This window comes from Rattus norvegicus, chromosome 18, assembly GCF_021556685.1.
Source record: "Rattus norvegicus strain SHRSP/BbbUtx chromosome 18, alternate assembly SHRSP_T2T, whole genome shotgun sequence".
NCBI lineage: Eukaryota > Metazoa > Chordata > Mammalia > Rodentia > Muridae > Rattus > Rattus norvegicus.
Window position 1 is genome coordinate 65,619,943 of NC_141551.1, and position 16,853 is coordinate 65,636,795.

The 16,853-nt window shown below is 42.7% G+C and overlaps 1 protein-coding gene across 6 annotated transcripts in view; it reads right to left on the minus strand.

Moving 5' to 3' along the window:
* Window positions 1-16,853, minus strand: part of Rab27b (RAB27B, member RAS oncogene family) — a 162,960-nt gene that overhangs the window by 7,420 nt on the left and 138,687 nt on the right. For 3 of the 6 annotated variants that reach the window (XM_087593594.1, XM_087593595.1, XM_087593593.1), the window contains 4 exons: window positions 9,884-10,055; window positions 8,345-8,392; window positions 3,538-3,641; window positions 23-146 (listed from right to left, as the gene is read on the minus strand). In XM_087593594.1, the coding sequence (XP_087449720.1) occupies window positions 23-146; window positions 3,538-3,641; window positions 8,345-8,388 (272 nt within the window). In that variant the 5' untranslated portion in view covers window positions 8,389-8,392; window positions 9,884-10,055. Of the gene's footprint in view, window positions 1-22; window positions 147-3,537; window positions 3,642-8,306; window positions 8,393-9,883; window positions 10,056-16,853 lie in introns of all 6 variants that reach the window. The other 3 variants (XM_087593591.1, XM_087593592.1, NM_053459.1) reach the window with 1 other exon arrangement.

The following is a 16,853-nucleotide window of genomic DNA, read 5'->3' on the forward strand; positions in this document are numbered from 1 at the left end:
ATTTCTTGCAAAACTGACTTACCCATATTTTTCAGCCAGCTCTCGTGCTTGTCGCTCGTTGACTTCCCTTTGGTCCAGCAGGTCTGCCTTGTTGCCAATTAATACTATATCTGGGTTTTCACAGTAAGCATTTGCCTGCAGTTGACCTTGGTTAGAAAGCAGAGGGAAACGGTGAGTTAGTCTCAGACAACCGATGTCAAAGGCTGCTAGTAGCCCAGATTCCTAAATCCAGTTGGTCATCTGCAGCTTTATGGGCTACTAGTACTGATCGGCTCTGTGACCTCCTCTCCTCAATCATATATTTTTTTTTCTAATCTATAAAATGGAGCTGATACCTCACAGGTTACAGAGAATAGCACTGAAAGACAGGTATACAGAAAACACCTGAACTGATGCCTTAAACATGCTTCCCTACACCTGCGAAAGTGCCCTCTGACCGTGGCTTCCTGCCCTCGGATTTAAGTGGAAAGGGTAGGACGTGATTTTCAGGTGTGTTCATTGGCTTCTTTCATCCTGTGGCATCTCTCTTCCCTTCTCCTGACGTCAGAGTGATGATCTCTGAAATTTTCATGTAGAAACAAGTCGAACCTAACATTGTTCTCTCTTTTCTTTAGGCAAACCTCTCTCTCTCTCTCTCTCTCTCTCTCTCTCTCGTGCTCTCTGTCTCTCTGTCACTCTCTGTCTCTCTTGCTCTCTCTCTTGCTCTCTGTCTCTGTCTCTGTCTCTCTTTCTCTCTCTTGCTCTCTCTCTTGCTCTCTCTGTCTCTCTGTCTCTCTGTCTCTCTCTCTCTCTCTCTCTCTATATATATATATATATATATTTGTGTGTGTGTGTGTGTGTGTGTGTGTGTGAATGGGGAGAGAAGAATAAAGGAGGAAGGAGAAAGGAATACAGGAAGTGAGAAAAAAAAAGAAAGCAAGACCAGTCCACCTGTGTTTTCCACCTCACTATGGCCTGCTAATGAGCCACGTAGCCAAGGCTGGAAGAAACACACAGGTTTGTCAGATAATATCAATGATCAGAGTGTTAGAAACTCAGAGGTTATTAGACACGACAATTAATTATCTGAAATCCCAATAACGTCTTCCTGGAGACTTGAGGGAGAGGACCATCTGCCTTGAAAACCAGCAAACAAACCATCCTCTGAAAGAATCTAATAATCATATTATTTCCTGGTCTCAACAGAATCTAATCACTGTACCAGAATTGGGATAAGGATATACAACAGTCAAAGGAAATAAAGACAGATCCTAGGGTAAACATTAATTTGGAGAGGCATTTAAGGAAGGCAGGATTTGTTGATATTTCCCCTATTGGCTGCAACTGATTACTGAATTCACATTCAAAACACATATAAAAATTTTACCTATCACTATATTTACTGCATTACTAATGTTCTATAATGTGTTGTAATAAGTAGAAAGATAACAAAATAGACACAGGTGGAAACAGCTAAAGGCTGAACATCTACAAAGTACCAGGAAAGAACAGAGCATTGCATTGGAACAAAGGGGAGGAGCCTTTTCTTTCCCAGTGCATGTATTCTAGGCTGGGAATAGTAAAGGACACAAGTAAATGTAGGAATCCGTAAAGATGGTGGGTGGTGACAGTGTCCAAATGGACTGTTTAGTGTGGCAGGGACACAGTGAAGACAAATCCTCCATCAGGTGGAGCCGCAGATCAGGAAAGGCCTCTCCAAAAAGAAAAATAAGGTCTAGGCAAACTCTTGGGATAGAAGGAAGCAGCATGGGGTGGTCAGCTGCAGAAGTGAAATCCAGGTAGAGGAGACAGCAGGGGTGAATGTTTTCAGGCAGGAGTGGACTTTGCTGCCCTGGGAGTCTGTGTGGCTGGGACCAGTGATTGGAGTCTCAGGAAGAAGGAACAGAGAAGATCACCAGGCTTCAATATTCATGATGTAGCTGAAGGACTTTGGCTTTTATTCCAAGCTAAATATGAAGTCATGGACTCCAAGGGGTCATGGGAAAGGAGCTGAAGTAGAGTCTGGAGGGTTTATTTTTTGTGTGTGCATATGTTTGCACACAACGTTTATATAGATATCTATGCACATGTACCTGCTTGCCTTTCAGGACCAGAATTCGCTATCATACTACTCTTCTGGTGTTGGATGTTTACTTGTGTATCTTGTGGGTTAAATGGCCGTCTAGGAAGCCCCATGAAACCTCCTGTCACCACCATTCTAGTGCTGGAGTAGAAGTGCAGCCTACAGATGCATCAGTTCTTCTTAGAAGGGGAACAAAATACTCATGGGAGAAAATACAGGGAGAAAGAGTGGAACAGGGACTGAAGGAAAGGCCACCCGGAGACTGCTCCACCTGGGGATCCATTCCATACGCAGTCACCAAACCCAGTCACTATTGCAGATACCAAGAAGTGCTTGCTGACAGGAGCCTGATATGGATGTCTCCTGAGGGGCTCTGCTAGAGTCTTACTGGTACAGATTAAGATGCTTGCAGTCAACCACTGGGCTGAGCACAGGGACCCCAATGGAGGAGTTAAAGACTGAAGGAGCTGAAGGGGTTTGCAATCCCATAGGAAGTACAACAATATTAACCAATCAGACCGCCCTTCCCCAAGCTCCCAGGGACTAAAACACCAACCAAAGAGTACACACGAGGGAACCCACGGCTCCAGCTACATATGTAGCAGAGGATGGCATTGTCTGGCATCAATAAGAGGAGAAGCCCTTGGTCCTGTGGAGGCTTTTCCCCAGTGTAGGGGAATGCCAGGGTGTTAAGGTGGGAGTGGGGGGGGCATCCTCATAAAAGCAGGGGGGATAGGAGAGGGGGTAACTGGAGAAGGGGATAACATTTGAAATGTAAATACATAAACAATCCAATAAAAGTAAAGAAAAAATGAGAAACAAACAAACAAAAGTACAACCTACAATTGGCTTTTTTTTTTTTTTTTTTTTTTTTTTTACTGTGGGTTCCTGAGCATAAGTCTTCATGCTTATAGGGCAAGTGTTTTGCTGATAAAGCATCTTATTTATTGTCCTTTAACAACATTTTGTTCAAGTAAAATCTAAGGTGACCTGTGTGAGTCCCATACCATGCCTTATCAACATGGCTGACTATTCTCCGGAGTAGTTCTTCGTCTAGTTAACACTTTCATCCTTAAACATTTCTAGGGACTAGCATCCCCTCCCAAGAAACATTTTGGATGTTTTCTGTGTCTTACCTAATCAAGTCTAGTACCATATATGTTATCTTTCACTTTGTAAAAAAAAAATCTCTAAGACTTACTAGACAAATGAAATTGATGTTGGCTTAACTAGAACACTAAAGACCTTAATAGTGAAACAGCCTTACAGGCTTCTTCTAAGAAGAGTGTCAAAGGAAAACAGTATTCTAACGTGTGTTGTTAACTGACACAAGTCACCCCTCTGGAGATGGTACAGGCTACACTATGCTTGTGTCTTTCAAAGTTCATTTGGGGCTGCGTCCCACAAAGCAAACAAGCCAATAGAGTGGCTGAGTTCCAAAGAAGCTGCCCGTGTGTGTTACCCAACCCACTTACTCATCCAGTTTCTGACATTCAAGAAACTCTGTTGACTGGTGAGGTCAAACATTAGTAAGAAGCCCATGGCATCTCTGAAGAAGGCGGTGGTGAGACTCCGGAACCTGTTGACGAAGCACAGTGACTGTTTCTCAGCCCACAAACCAACAATCGATGACAAACATTACAGACACGCCATGTCTACGGTGAGCCCTTATCATACTTGATGGACGTGTGAGACTAGGCCGGAAGTGACTGTAGGGCAGGGAGGGAAGATTTGCTTGCAGATGTTTTCAAAAGACCTTTTTCAGGCTGTATGGTGTCAGGACACTAATCCAGAGTTACATTTAATCATCAACTGGCCGTAGCAACCTCTTGGAATTGTTTTTGTTTTGCCTTATGGCATCCTCTGGTCCAAAATTAACATCTTATTCTATTTATAGTGGATTTTAACTGAGGCTTTTCAGACTTTCTTGTCTGTGCACAGAAGCAGACACGTAATTAGGCTGAGAATGACAGCCCAGGCGAGCCTAAGAGGCACACCTCAGCTCAGCAGGGAGAGGATGGTGAACTCTGTTTAAAGGACTCTTTGAGGGTAAAACTGTCTCTTAGGTGGGTGTGTGAATCCCCTGAGGAAAAGGATCTGGGTGTGGGGGATGAACTAAAAGAAGAGCAAAGGAAAAACTCAGGAATGGAGAGAGAAAGTGAGAATATTCATCCTTGGCAGAGGACTGAAAGGAAACTCTTATGCAAATGCTAAGACACACTCTCACTGGCTGCTCCCTGGCCCTGCCCTGACTTTTTTTTAGTGAAGATGAAGATAGACTGAGAGTCACAATGACATCAGCACAGGGCAAGGCTGGAGAATGCACACAGGGACCAGCAAAGCTTTGAAGTTAACAATGGAAGTCCCGGAAGGAACTTTTAAACAGAGAAGTACGAATTTGCTCTCCTCAATGGTTTCCCAATTTTTGGTCTCGGATTTCTGCTTTATAAATATTTCAGAGCTCGGTTGTGGAGCCCTCTCATTGGCTGCACACGCACTGGAGGGAGTCATTCATTTCCTTGGCTTTGCTGTAGCCTGTACGTTGAACAGCACAGGATATGTGGTCTTAGCTTTTTGCTGCCCTTTGCACGTGTGCTGCAGAGATTTTCCCACATAGAGAAAACTCTGGCCTTTCTAGCATCACACGTCATCCTGAACTAAACTGCCCTCCTTCCTGTCCTCCTTTTCAGGCAAGGGCATCCTCATCCTGGTGAAAGGTTCTAGTCTCTTCCCTCCTCACAGTCTGTGCATCCACGCTGGTTCATCTCCTTACGCTCTAACCCACTACACTGGCTTCACAAGCACCACCTCCCACCCTCAAGTGCCCTCTTCGTAAGCTTCTTGTGACCAGTTCTGGGGAGCCCTCATTTCTTCCTGTTGCCTTTTGTGATTTTTTTCACTAGCAACATTTTTAATGACTATATACGGCTCTTAGGATAACCCCAAAACGCCTCACTAAGCCAATCCCTCACCCTCAAATTCAAAACCAAACCAACCAACCAAACAAACAAACACACCCCCCCCCCCCCCCCCCGCTCTCTCATCTCTCTTTAGGCCTCACCTCTTGCTGACCCTCAGTTCTGCTAATCCTTTAGTTCTGAGAAAGTTCACTGTGCCCCCTGGGCCCTCTCACATGCTGGTTATTCTGTGGGTTGCCTCACACTAGTGTTTCCTCTTCCTCTGCCTGTCCTTTAGCCTGGATTACACTCCCTCATGCATTGTGCATGAGTGTAAATGTAACCCACCAGTGGAATCTCTGCTTCCTCCTGGAGCTGAGTGGGGACAGCCTCTTCCTGGAGGGCTCACTTACCTACCACTTCTGTCCTCCTACTGTTGTCCTGGGGCCACGCTGAGATTGCCTGTGGTCTACACTAATCCGTAAACTCCGAGGAAAAAGGAACGGTGTTTCCAATTTAGGACACAGTCGATTTTCAATGCCCAGAACACGCTATTTACTTATAATTGATATTAAAGGAAATAAAGAAAAGACAGAGTATGGTATAAAATTTGATATTCTTACAGATTTTAAATAAAATAAAAAAAGAATTACTTTGAAATGTGGGGAGATAAGGCACTCATTTCTATTGCAGAGCATCACCGTGATGGCAAAAGGTGTAAATTTGTTAAGTCCAAAGCATTATTCGCTTTGATCCATGTAGGTAGGTCTGTGTGACACTGCCTGGGATTTCTTAGAGACCACGGGGACTGTAATACTGCTCTCTGCAGAAATACTGAGCTCACAGAACTGTTTCTGATTCCTCAGACTTCTGTGGCTGAGAAAACTGATCTTTGGGGTGTGTGTGTGTGTGTGTGTGTGTGTGTGTGTGTGTGTGTATGTTTGGAGGACAACTGTGTGCTATTTTCCTCATTGTCCAGAGCACATACCAAAGCAATTAAAAAACATACTTCTTGTAGTCATCTGACTGAAGCAAAAGTTTCTTCACTAACAGCAGCACAGAAAAGACACTGTTGTGGTGGTGCAGGCTAACATCCTGGACCATTTATACGCTGTTACCCTTCCTTCCATTACTCCCTGGAAGATTTGTGCAACTGATACCCAGTCACGTGCCCACCTCTCCCATCTCCTTTAGTCAGTGACTCAGCAGGGGTGGAACAGTTAAGACCACAGATCACAATAGATCCCCAAGTCAGACATCTTCTAGTCTTTCCCCCTTGAGAGACAGAAGGGCTGGACCCTTTATGTTCACACGGGATTATGTAGTTTCCTGCATTCCGGGATTGACTTTTATCAATGAACCATTACCCTTACCTGGATTCTATTGCCAGACGCCCCAAGGCAGAGGGCTGAGGTCTGAGGTGTTGTTTACATTGTTGCTTAACCGCACCTTATATCCACAGCATACAAAATTCTCAAGGAATGAATAAGCCAAGAGTTCTAAGACAGCCCCTCCCATTCCCCGCTCGCCCCACAATGCAGCTGTATTAAGGAGACAGATGAGAGCAGTCGGCTATCATGCAAGGCTGACATCTCATGTGTGAGGACATATGGGGAGCACGTTTTTTTTTTTCTTTTTGCTATTTTTTTCATATTGCTTCTTCAAAAATGAATTACATCGGTCTGTAAAACATACATCTTCGTGACAACAAAGCTGACACATGAAAGGAGACTCTTAGGAGGGGATGACTTCAGAAGAACCAGCAGTGTTGAAGGCTGTGTGCAAATGGAATTCACAGTCAAAAAAGCTAACTGAGAGGGCCCAGCACCTCGCCTGGCGGTTTACACTCGCTGAAAGCGAGAACACTTTGGATGCGTTTCAAAAATATGGGTGTTTCCAAGCATCAGCATTCTAAGACATATGATGCGGAAGCAGGGGCAGGATGTCATCTGCATATCTCTGCTGTCACTCTGCTGTCACTTTTACTTCATTTGATAGTCGAGGGCTTTACTGAATTGGGGTCTTTAACACTTGGAAACTTGGGGTCCCAAAGAAACATGTTTTCATTGAATAATGGAATAGCCCTGCAAGCTCCGAGCAACCAGCGCTACCGTGTAACGTTTGTTTTCTTGCACAGGACAGCAGAGAGGTGCTGCAAGGCTAGGAGGAAATCTCCCCCATGCGGCTCATAGCTCTGTTGGGATGAGATGGCCACAAGAAAGTCAATAAAGAGCAGTTAGAGAGTCAAAAAAAATTAAAAGGAAAATTTACTTTATTCAACTTATTAACAAAAGTGTCTCTAGTTTTCAAAGGAAAGTGGGGGTTGCTTATGGGCTTCACTGGGAAGGTGGAATTTGAGCCAAGGCTGGTGGAAGGAATTGAGGGAAGGTGGGAAAGATGCTAAAGGAAAGGGCCTAGGGCTGAGGAGATGCTCACTGGGTAGTGTGCTTGACACTCAAGCAGACTCCATTTTGGATCCTTAGAGCCCACACAAAGCCGGACATAGTCGTGGGCATCTTTAAATCTAGGTGTTCTTTTAATGAGATGGGATCTAGGGACAGGAGGACTCGAGGAAGCCCATGGGCCAGCCGGCCTGGCATGTGCATTCGTGAGTAACAGGCAGGAGACCGTGTCTCGAACAATGTGGAAACTGAAGAGCTACACTCCTACATCCAAGGCTGGCTTTCCCAAGCATGTTATAGCACATGCATGCTCAGAGTTACACACAAGGGCATGTAAACATGCCCACATATATACATACATCATACATAAAACATGGGAACATACACACATCATACACAAGCATATACAGAGTTCAAAAAGATATTCTAGATATCAGACAATAGTGTGAGCCAAGTCTGATCGAGAAAAGGCAGTCACCAAGCAGGGGACTAAGTTTCTGGGTGAAAGAATAGGAAGATAAGGAGGGGTACAAACACCTTTTCTTCAACACTGTCTGTGATCACCCTTTGCAACAGCACTAATTCCCCACCTTCACTAGAGTAAATCTGGAGAAATTTTCCTCCACCATAGTACTTCTAGTGCAGATAATAAACTAGAAATCATGGACTTTTATTTCTTGATACAAATGTCCATTACCTGTTTCCTTCTGTTCATTAGTTTAGTTTTTCAAGACAAAGTTTCTCTCATTTGATAACAAAGACTGGCCTCAGACTTCAAGCAATCCCCTGCCTCAGATTCCTATTCTTATAGGAATGATACTATCATACTGGGAATAGGTATCTATTTTGATAGTGGTAGAAAAGTTGGATATCATTTATTTTTTGAGGTTCATTTTTACATTTGCTAAGGTATAGGCAGCTAGAAATAAAGTAATTTCCTGTTACCGCTCTTGTCCAGCAGTGTCCCAAAGCTGCAGATGTACCTTAAAGGCTTTCCCTGAAGATCCATCTGCTCCTTGTGTGTCATAAACCTGGAAAACACGATTCTTCTGAGTTAACATTGCTTTGGATTCTGTCAACATTCTAGTTCTCTGGGTTCACTCAGCGTGTTTTTGTTGATTACGATAATCAAAGTTCATAGTGCAGAATAAATATTTGCTTTATTTTCCCCCTGAAGTATCACATATATCTCACTTTTAAATGTCAAGTACACATGATTTTCAACACAGTTTGGGCATACTGCAGACTTAAATTAGACACCTTCTGTCATTTCCTCATAAAGGCAGCAGGCATCAGATTAGGACTCCTGCGTGAGGTTCAAACGCTAACTTTTCACTGAAACTTTGAGTATTCTTTATCAGCAAATCAAGACCATAGCTGTTCTATTCTGCAGCTGTAATAGACTTAAATAAAATTACAAGTCGGTAAAACATTTTACACAAACTTTGCATTACAAGTACCTGTGCATGTTTAGCATAGAATAGCATAGTCTTTCAAAATGACTTAGGTAGGAAACCTACTCAGAATTTCTCAGTGGGTTGAGCTGAGACATTTGAACCTCTCTCTGTCTTTTACCCTCTTCTTTTGAGGGTCTTTGCAGATCACATTCATGGCTTAGTGGAAATTGTTTTTTTATGGATACCTTTTTGTTTTTAGAACAAGATTTCGACCTAGATTGGTAGGTGTTGCTAAGGAAAGAAGCCAGAGGAATCATGGGAGAGCAGAAAACAGAGATGCCCATAGCCTATTGGCTCTCAAATAAGGGAAGGAAAGGATTCGACTTTTCACGAAGTGGCTTTCCAGCAAGCATTTCCTGTAGGATTTGTGACATCAACTGGAAGGCACAGTCATCTTGGCAGTCAGGAATACCATGGGTGGCAGGAAATCTGGCTATGCTTATGTGCCTATGCTACATGCCTCACATGTCACAATACCCTTCTTGCTGTCATTAGTGTCTAGCATAGGAGGAGGAAGTGGTGTTGTGGTTCTCACTTAAGCTCCCTTATCATGGAAAATAGCATGGATGGGTCTCACATTCTGTTCATAACGAGCCAGTGATTGATGGCTGAGGCTACACAGAAATAAAAATGCAGCAAGAACATCCAAATCTCGTGTTCCAGCTCTTTGCCAATCATACTTTTAACCTCTTTGTCAGGAGTACGAAAGTGAGCCCTTCAACCTCTAAGGAATTTACCTCAGACCAACGAGTTAATGCGTCTAGTACTTTAATAAATCAAAATGTGAAAGATTCCTTAAGCAATCTTAGAAAACACATCATCCACAAACTAAAGAAAAATCACTGGGGTACCTCGTGTGCTTTGGAAGATAAGAGATAGCATCACTCAATATTTTCCTATTGAAAGGTTATTGGTAGTTGAAAAAGTAAGAAATAACGCTCTGAGGTTATGAGTTTCATGTGATTAAAAAAACAGACAGCTTAAAATGCAATAAACACAGCTTGCCAATTCTTATTTTGTATAAGAGACTAGGTAGTAAGGTTAATAGTATACTTAAAAACTTACCACACGTTTTTCCCGAAAATCAATTCCTACTGTAGTGATGAATTTGGGATTGAATTTATTGTCTGTGTATCGGTAAAGAAATGTTGTCTTCCCTACTCCTGAGTCTCCAAGGGCCAGGAGTTTAATCAGGTAGTCATAGTCTCCATCAGTCATAGTGAGGGTCTTGGCGGGCCTGCAGAGAAGAACGGGTATTATACGGTTAAAGTTGATTCCCTCCGCCTGCTTGCAGAACATAACATACATTTAATTAATGGCACCATCATCAAAAGCCTCTATTGTGCCGAAATGCTGAAACAACTTGGCCAAAGCAGCTTTATGCATGAGGGTCTGCCTGTCATTTTTTAATACATCTCTTTTTTTTTCTTTTCTTTTTTTTAAAACTGGAGACCGAACCCAGGGCCCTGCGTTTGCTAGGCAAGTGCTCTACCACTGAGCTAAACCCCCAACCCCGTCATTTTTTTTTTACTTCAAATCATGCCATGTAATATCAAGCCTTCGTAACCTAGACATTGGCATCCCAATAAAAGAAGTTAAAAAGTCAAGGACACTTGTTTCCGAAACATGACTCTGGAGCATGAGAGGTGTGCTGGTAGGGAGAGAAGGGGGATATAAGCACAGAAACTCCACTGGGAAGTGAAGCAGCAAAGGGACAGAGTGACCGAATTGCATGCAGAATGAGGAAGTTGGAGAGTTTTGCATCTAATCATGAAGAAGGTGTCTATTATGTCCGCACAAAAGATCCCTTTTTGGTCTTAAGAATTTATCAACTGGTATGGGGCCCTTTGCAAACATTGATGCAAAATCCTGCGGCAGCAACTATTAGACACCTTCTCTCCTGAAACTAACAGACCCTTTCTCCCATGAGTCTGTGCTGAGCCCCACAGTAGCAAATTCCAGGCATTGAGAGAGAAGAGAAGCGACTGTAAGGGTAGTTTTGTCCATTCCAGTAATGCGCCTCCAATCTACCTGGGCACCTGATCCTTTCTTTCATTGCACAGGCACCTCCTTCTCTGTAGTTATGGTGGCTGTGACCATGGACCAATCCAAGGCCAGTGTAAATGCACCTGCAGCAGTCATTCCAAGGTGAACAGCACCCTCATCTGAATGACACCTCCTCTGTTGCTAGTGAAGTTCATACAACGATTTGAGATTTGCCACAACTTTCTTTTTCTTTTGTTTTTTGTTTTTTAATCTTTATTAACTTGAGTATTTCTTATTTACATTTCGATTGTTATTCCCCTTCCCAGTTTCTGGGGGCCAACATCCCCCTAATCCTTTCCCCTCCCCTTCTCTATGGGTGTTCCTCTCCCCATCCTCCCCACCTTTACCACCCTCCCCCCCAACATGTTCATTAGGTGTTCAGTCTTGGCAGGACCAAGGGCTTCCCCTTCCACTGGTTTTCTTACTAGGCTATTCATTGCTACCTATGAGGTTGGAGCCCGGGGTCAGTCCATGTATAGTCTTTGGGTAGTGGCTTAATCCTGGAAGCTCTGGTTGGTTGACATTGTTATTCATATGGGGTCTGGAGCCTCTTCAAGCTCTTTCAGTCCTTTCTCTGATTCCTTCAACGGGGGTCCTGTTCTCAGTTCAGTGGTTTGCTGCTGGCATTTGCCTATGTATTTGCTGTATTCTGGGTGTGTCTCTCAGGAGCGATCTACATCCGGTTCCTGTCAGCCTGCACTTCTTTGCTTCATCCATCTTATCTAGTTTGGTGGCTGTATATGTATGGGCCACATGTGGGGCAGGCTCTGAATGGGTGTTCCTTCTGCCTCTGTTCTAAACTTTGCCTCCCTATTCCCTGACAAGGGTATTCTTGTTCCCCTTTTAAAGAAGGAGTGAAGCATTCGCATTTGGTCATCCTTCCTGAGTTTCATGTGCCACAACTTTCTGATTCATCCATCTTAGAAACGTGTGTTTCCCCCCTCTATCCTACAACAGAGGCCTATCTTTACCTATCTATGAACAGGCAGGAGACATTTTATGATTTGAGACAGCCTATTCTGCAATGATTAAAATTACATTTCATTAGCAGGCTATAACACGAGCTAAAATCCTCTAGTAATTTTCTTCAAATATAAAAATGGCCTGATGATGTAGTTCTATAATTTCAGTTGTTTGGGGGGGGGGCGAGGCAGAGTTTCCTTCTGGGTAACACCACCTGATCATGTTACGAAGTAAGAAAAGAAATAGGAATCTAGGGGGCTGCAGAGATAGCTCAGAGGTTAAGAGCACTGACTGCTCTTCCAGAGGTCCTGAGTTCAGTTCCCAGCAACCACATGGTTTCTCACAACCATCTGTAACGGGACATGATGCCCTCTTCAGGTCTGAAGAGCTACAGTGTACTCATATACAATAAAATAAATAATTATTTTTTAAAAAGGAAAAAGATATATATATAAAGAGTTCCATCCAGCCACTACTGAATAACCGAGAAGAAGATACACATGATTTATGTGTAAATAAACTTAATCCAAATGCTTTTACTGGGTCATTTTGTGTAGTGGCTCAAGATAAAAGACATTATGTCCTTGGGTAAAGGAATTCATGAAGATAATAAGTAACTTATCAAGTAAATAATTATCAAATAATAATTAATCCTGATTAAATTGCTTTGGAGACATATATCTTTTAAATAGAACTAATTGCTCAACTCTAAACTATATTGCTTTTGCTAAATAGAACTAAATTGATTGTGAATCCGTGTTTCTTTTAATCCAAAAAATTTTTGAGATAAAATAATTCATATCGTGGCCCTTAAAATTGTCCTCCCCAGTAATTTACTTTTGTCATAGGGTAGAACTCTCAGGGTAGAGTCTTGCTGATTATAAAAGTTTGTTTTCTTTTTTAAACTATCTAGACAAAGTATGATCACATCTTAGAAAGCATGTGCAGCTCTCAGCAGCTAGCCTTCCTCAAAGAAAGAACCCAGATAAGCATGGATTCATAATTCCTCTTAGTCATGTCCGCCACGACTGCCTACATCTATCTAGTCCTACACTGGCTGGCTCTAAGTATTTTATCAGTTTTATAGCTGACTCTGCTGCTCCGGGTCTTTGAGCCTCAGTGGTGCCCAAATGAAATGGTGCTATCTCCTGGAGGTGTGCCTTACCCCCCTCCCTATCTTCTCTGTGAGTAGAAGTTTACTATCAGACTGTTAATTTTCTCTGGGAAAGGGAGGACTTAAATTTATTGTAAGACAAAGATCACAACTGGTACAGAGGGGAAAACAAAAACCTGGAGCTCCTGGCTCCCTGAATAGAAGGTAATGTGGGAGGGTCTGTCTTATGGTTCCTTGGAAAACCAAAAAGGTCGACATTACTCAAAAGGGTGTGTCAGCATGATCTAAGGTTTCTTCTGGTTCCTTCATTATTTCACTTTATTGCTGGCAAGCATAAGAGAGACTAAATCTCAAACAAATCTAGTGAAGTCATTTAGAGTACGGGCGCTGGGCACGAAGGTGCAACCCCCAAGATATACTTCCCAACCTAGTTTCTAGCAAAGCCTGCATGTACTTAGAGGTGAGCATGAGGATAAGGAGAGCTGGGGACACAGCTCCCTTGGTCAAGTGCTCACCTTAGATGAATGACAGCCTAGGTTCAATCGTAAGCCCTGCATAGAATAGGTTGTAACGGTGCTGGGTCCCAATCCCAGCACTGGGAGCTGAAGTCAGAGGGATAGGAAGCTCGAGAACATCTTGGGCTAGGTAGTGAGTTTGAGGCCAGCCTGGGATAAAGAAAGGTTCTGTTTCTAGGGGGAAAATGAGTTTAAAATAAAATCACAAAAGAATAATACAGCATAAATTTTCAGAGCAAGAGCACGATGGATAAATGACTGGAATGGTCGTGGTGCTTGTGATCCAAAGCAGTAGCCTCTGTGAATTATGACGTTCAGTAGGAATTAGAGAAAGATCTAACATGCAATCTTACAGCCCAGCGAGAATCTAAACTAGGTGAGAACCAGGGAACTGCTGCACGAGAACTCACTTCCCACTTACAGAATGAAGCCATTAACCATTTGCCAAGTACATGACCTAACGTGTCCCTGACTGGCTGCCAATTTGCGCTTTCTTCATCACATACAACCTGTCTGGGGCACCATGGCTTCCTCCAAGTCAAAATCTAATCCGGAGTGAGCAGTATTGGCTACCAGTTTGACTGTAGCCCACACTGCCTCTGTTCTATAAACAAAGAGTGGTGGACACACTATGACATTTGACACAGATACCACAGAGAATGAATACAAAGACTGGCCTGTGAGAGAGAAAAAGATCAGTGTTTCCAGTGTGCTGTTTGAGCTATTAAAATAGGAATTAGATGGTTTATTTTGGGTTTCTCTTGAAAGCATTAATAATCTGTTCTCTCTCGATATTTATTTATACACGTTTATTTCTGTCTAACTAAAATGTGTTTGGTTTGCTTCTCTTTTTATTACCACAGTATTTTCTGAGTCCTAAAATGATTGATGTGGATGTTCTTTCCCTGTCATGGTAAACACAGCAGCAGAAAGGGAAAGAAAGGCTTGGTAAGGTTTTCTTTTCTAAGAAATGGGACAGAAATTTTATCTGGAAAGGATTAAGTAGCTGACAAGTTTAAAAAACATTGTTCATTTCTGTTCTAAGATTGATAATCTTGTCATTTTTTTTTTTTTGGTTCTACACATCCAAAGGGAAAAAGTCAGAAAAGCTTCTGGGATCATGTCTGATTCTTGGTCCTTATCACAGTGTCACAGCTATGTCACAGAGCCAGGAGGACAGAGGATGGGGTGCTGTGCTCAGAATCCTTCATGGGACAGCAAGAGGGAAGGCAGAGGAGGGCAAAGATGAAAACTGTCACACCCACAGCTTTGGCAGAGTCCGAGGGGAGCAATAAATGCACACAATCACAAGGACCTCGTTGTTCAAATATGAACACACACCAGTTAGGATGTAGACTTTCAGGAGAGACTATTGATTTCTAACGGAACAAAATGCCAAGTCTTCCCCTCATGTGCCATATCAGAAACGGACTGTCAGAGAAGCATGGTCTTCACCCATCATCAAGGAAAGTTATCTTTCCAATAGACAGACCCACTACAGCGACCCAAACCATTCCAAATGCAGGCTCGTGGAGCTCAGTCCCAACGGATAAATCTAAAACACACTCCTGTACTTATATATTGGGGGAACGTTATGAAAGAGGGTACAGAAAGACTGTAAGCACCAGAGGAACAGGAAGTTAGATGTGAGATTATGTCTCGTGGAAATATCAGAAGCCATACGAAAAGTCTTATCCATCCAACTGCCCAAATGTGAGCTGAACAAAGATTACACCAACAGCAAGCCAAAGTAGACTCAGAGAAGTCCAGAAGGCTTCGGTCCCATGCAAATGAGAAAAGTTGGGTGCAAGAGGGGTCCTCTCTAGGGAAGAGTACATCACTTACCAGGGCCAAATAGTCAGCCTTAAAATCATGCATTTAAGGAACAGTATATGAACCCAATAGGTTATACTTAGGAACACACACACACGCACACACACACGCACACACACACGCACACACACACACACACACGCACACACACACGCCCAAGTGCATATATGAATGCAATTCAATTTGAGGAAGAAGAGGCCATGGATTTGAAGGAGTGCAGGGAAAATGAATTGCAATCTCAAAAATAAGCAAAAAATGGGGAAAATAATTTATTTTTAATTGAGGAAAAAGTTATCATTGAGTTTAAGTTTTGAGAGAAAAAAATGAAAAGAAATGGAGTCCACGTTGGGCGGGGAGAAGGTAGAGATACTGTCCTTGTATAGAGGAGGGCATTGTCTCCTTGTAAGGGCCGGGACCGTAGGTGTCACTCCTGCCTTCTCACAACTAAGGCTGCCCACATTCTGTTATCTACCCCTATTTTCCACTGTTCTTGTTCAGCCGAGCTTCATTCATCCTTCTTTCCTCCTTTTCTTTTTTTTTTGAGAGTTCCATTTATGAATACTATATTTATATCATTTCTCCTCCCTCTTCTGCATTCAACTCCTCCTGTGTCCCAAACTCCCTCTGAAATTTATGACCTTCTTATCTTTATTACTGTTATACATAAATGTATGACTATACATACATACATACATACATACATACATTACAACTGTTACATATAAATCTATATATTTATACACACACATAATACAACCTGCTGAGTCTATTTAACACTGCTTGTGCGTGTGTGTGTGTGTGTGTGTGTGTGTGTGTGTGTGCATACACACACATGTGCATGTTTAGGAATGGCCGTTCAGGGGTCTTGCCCATAGAGAAGATTCTCTCACTCTCTTAGCAGTGGTCCATTGTCTAAAGCTCTTCATAAAGGGGGAAAGCCATGTGAGATTTCCCTCATTCACATTAGCATGTCAACGTGTTTTCATTGTTCAGGTCCTGCTTAGGCAGCCATATTGTTGAGATTCCATGGGTGCAGTTTCCCTGTCACGTTTAGAAGGTGTGATCTCAGCAGATATACTGGTTCTCTGGCTCCTACAATAGTCCTTTCCTCACCTTTGTGATGTTCCCTGAACCGCACTGAATTCTCAATTTCCTTTGTTTATCTATGGATCCAGAGCTCAGAACAATGGTCTAACAAAAGAACTCAAAATACGTTTGTTGAGTAAATGCATATATTTACATTCCAGTCAAATTCAAAAGTTTCATGATTATATAATTTTGTGTGTAGTCCTTCTAAATTCAACCATTGGATTCTGGTCTCTCTGTGAGATAGCACTAAAATTAATGATCACCATAGTACTTTCCAGCTGGAGAGCCTTGAGTTTGCTTTCTGTGTTAAGTGTTAAGGGTTAAAGAAATCTGCAGCTGGAAACACTGAACTGAGAATAGGACCCCCGTTGAAGGAATCAGAGAAAGAACTGGAAGAGCTTGAAGGGGCTCGAGACCCCATATGAACAACAATACCAAGCAACCAGAGCTTCCAGGGACTAAGCCACTACCTAAA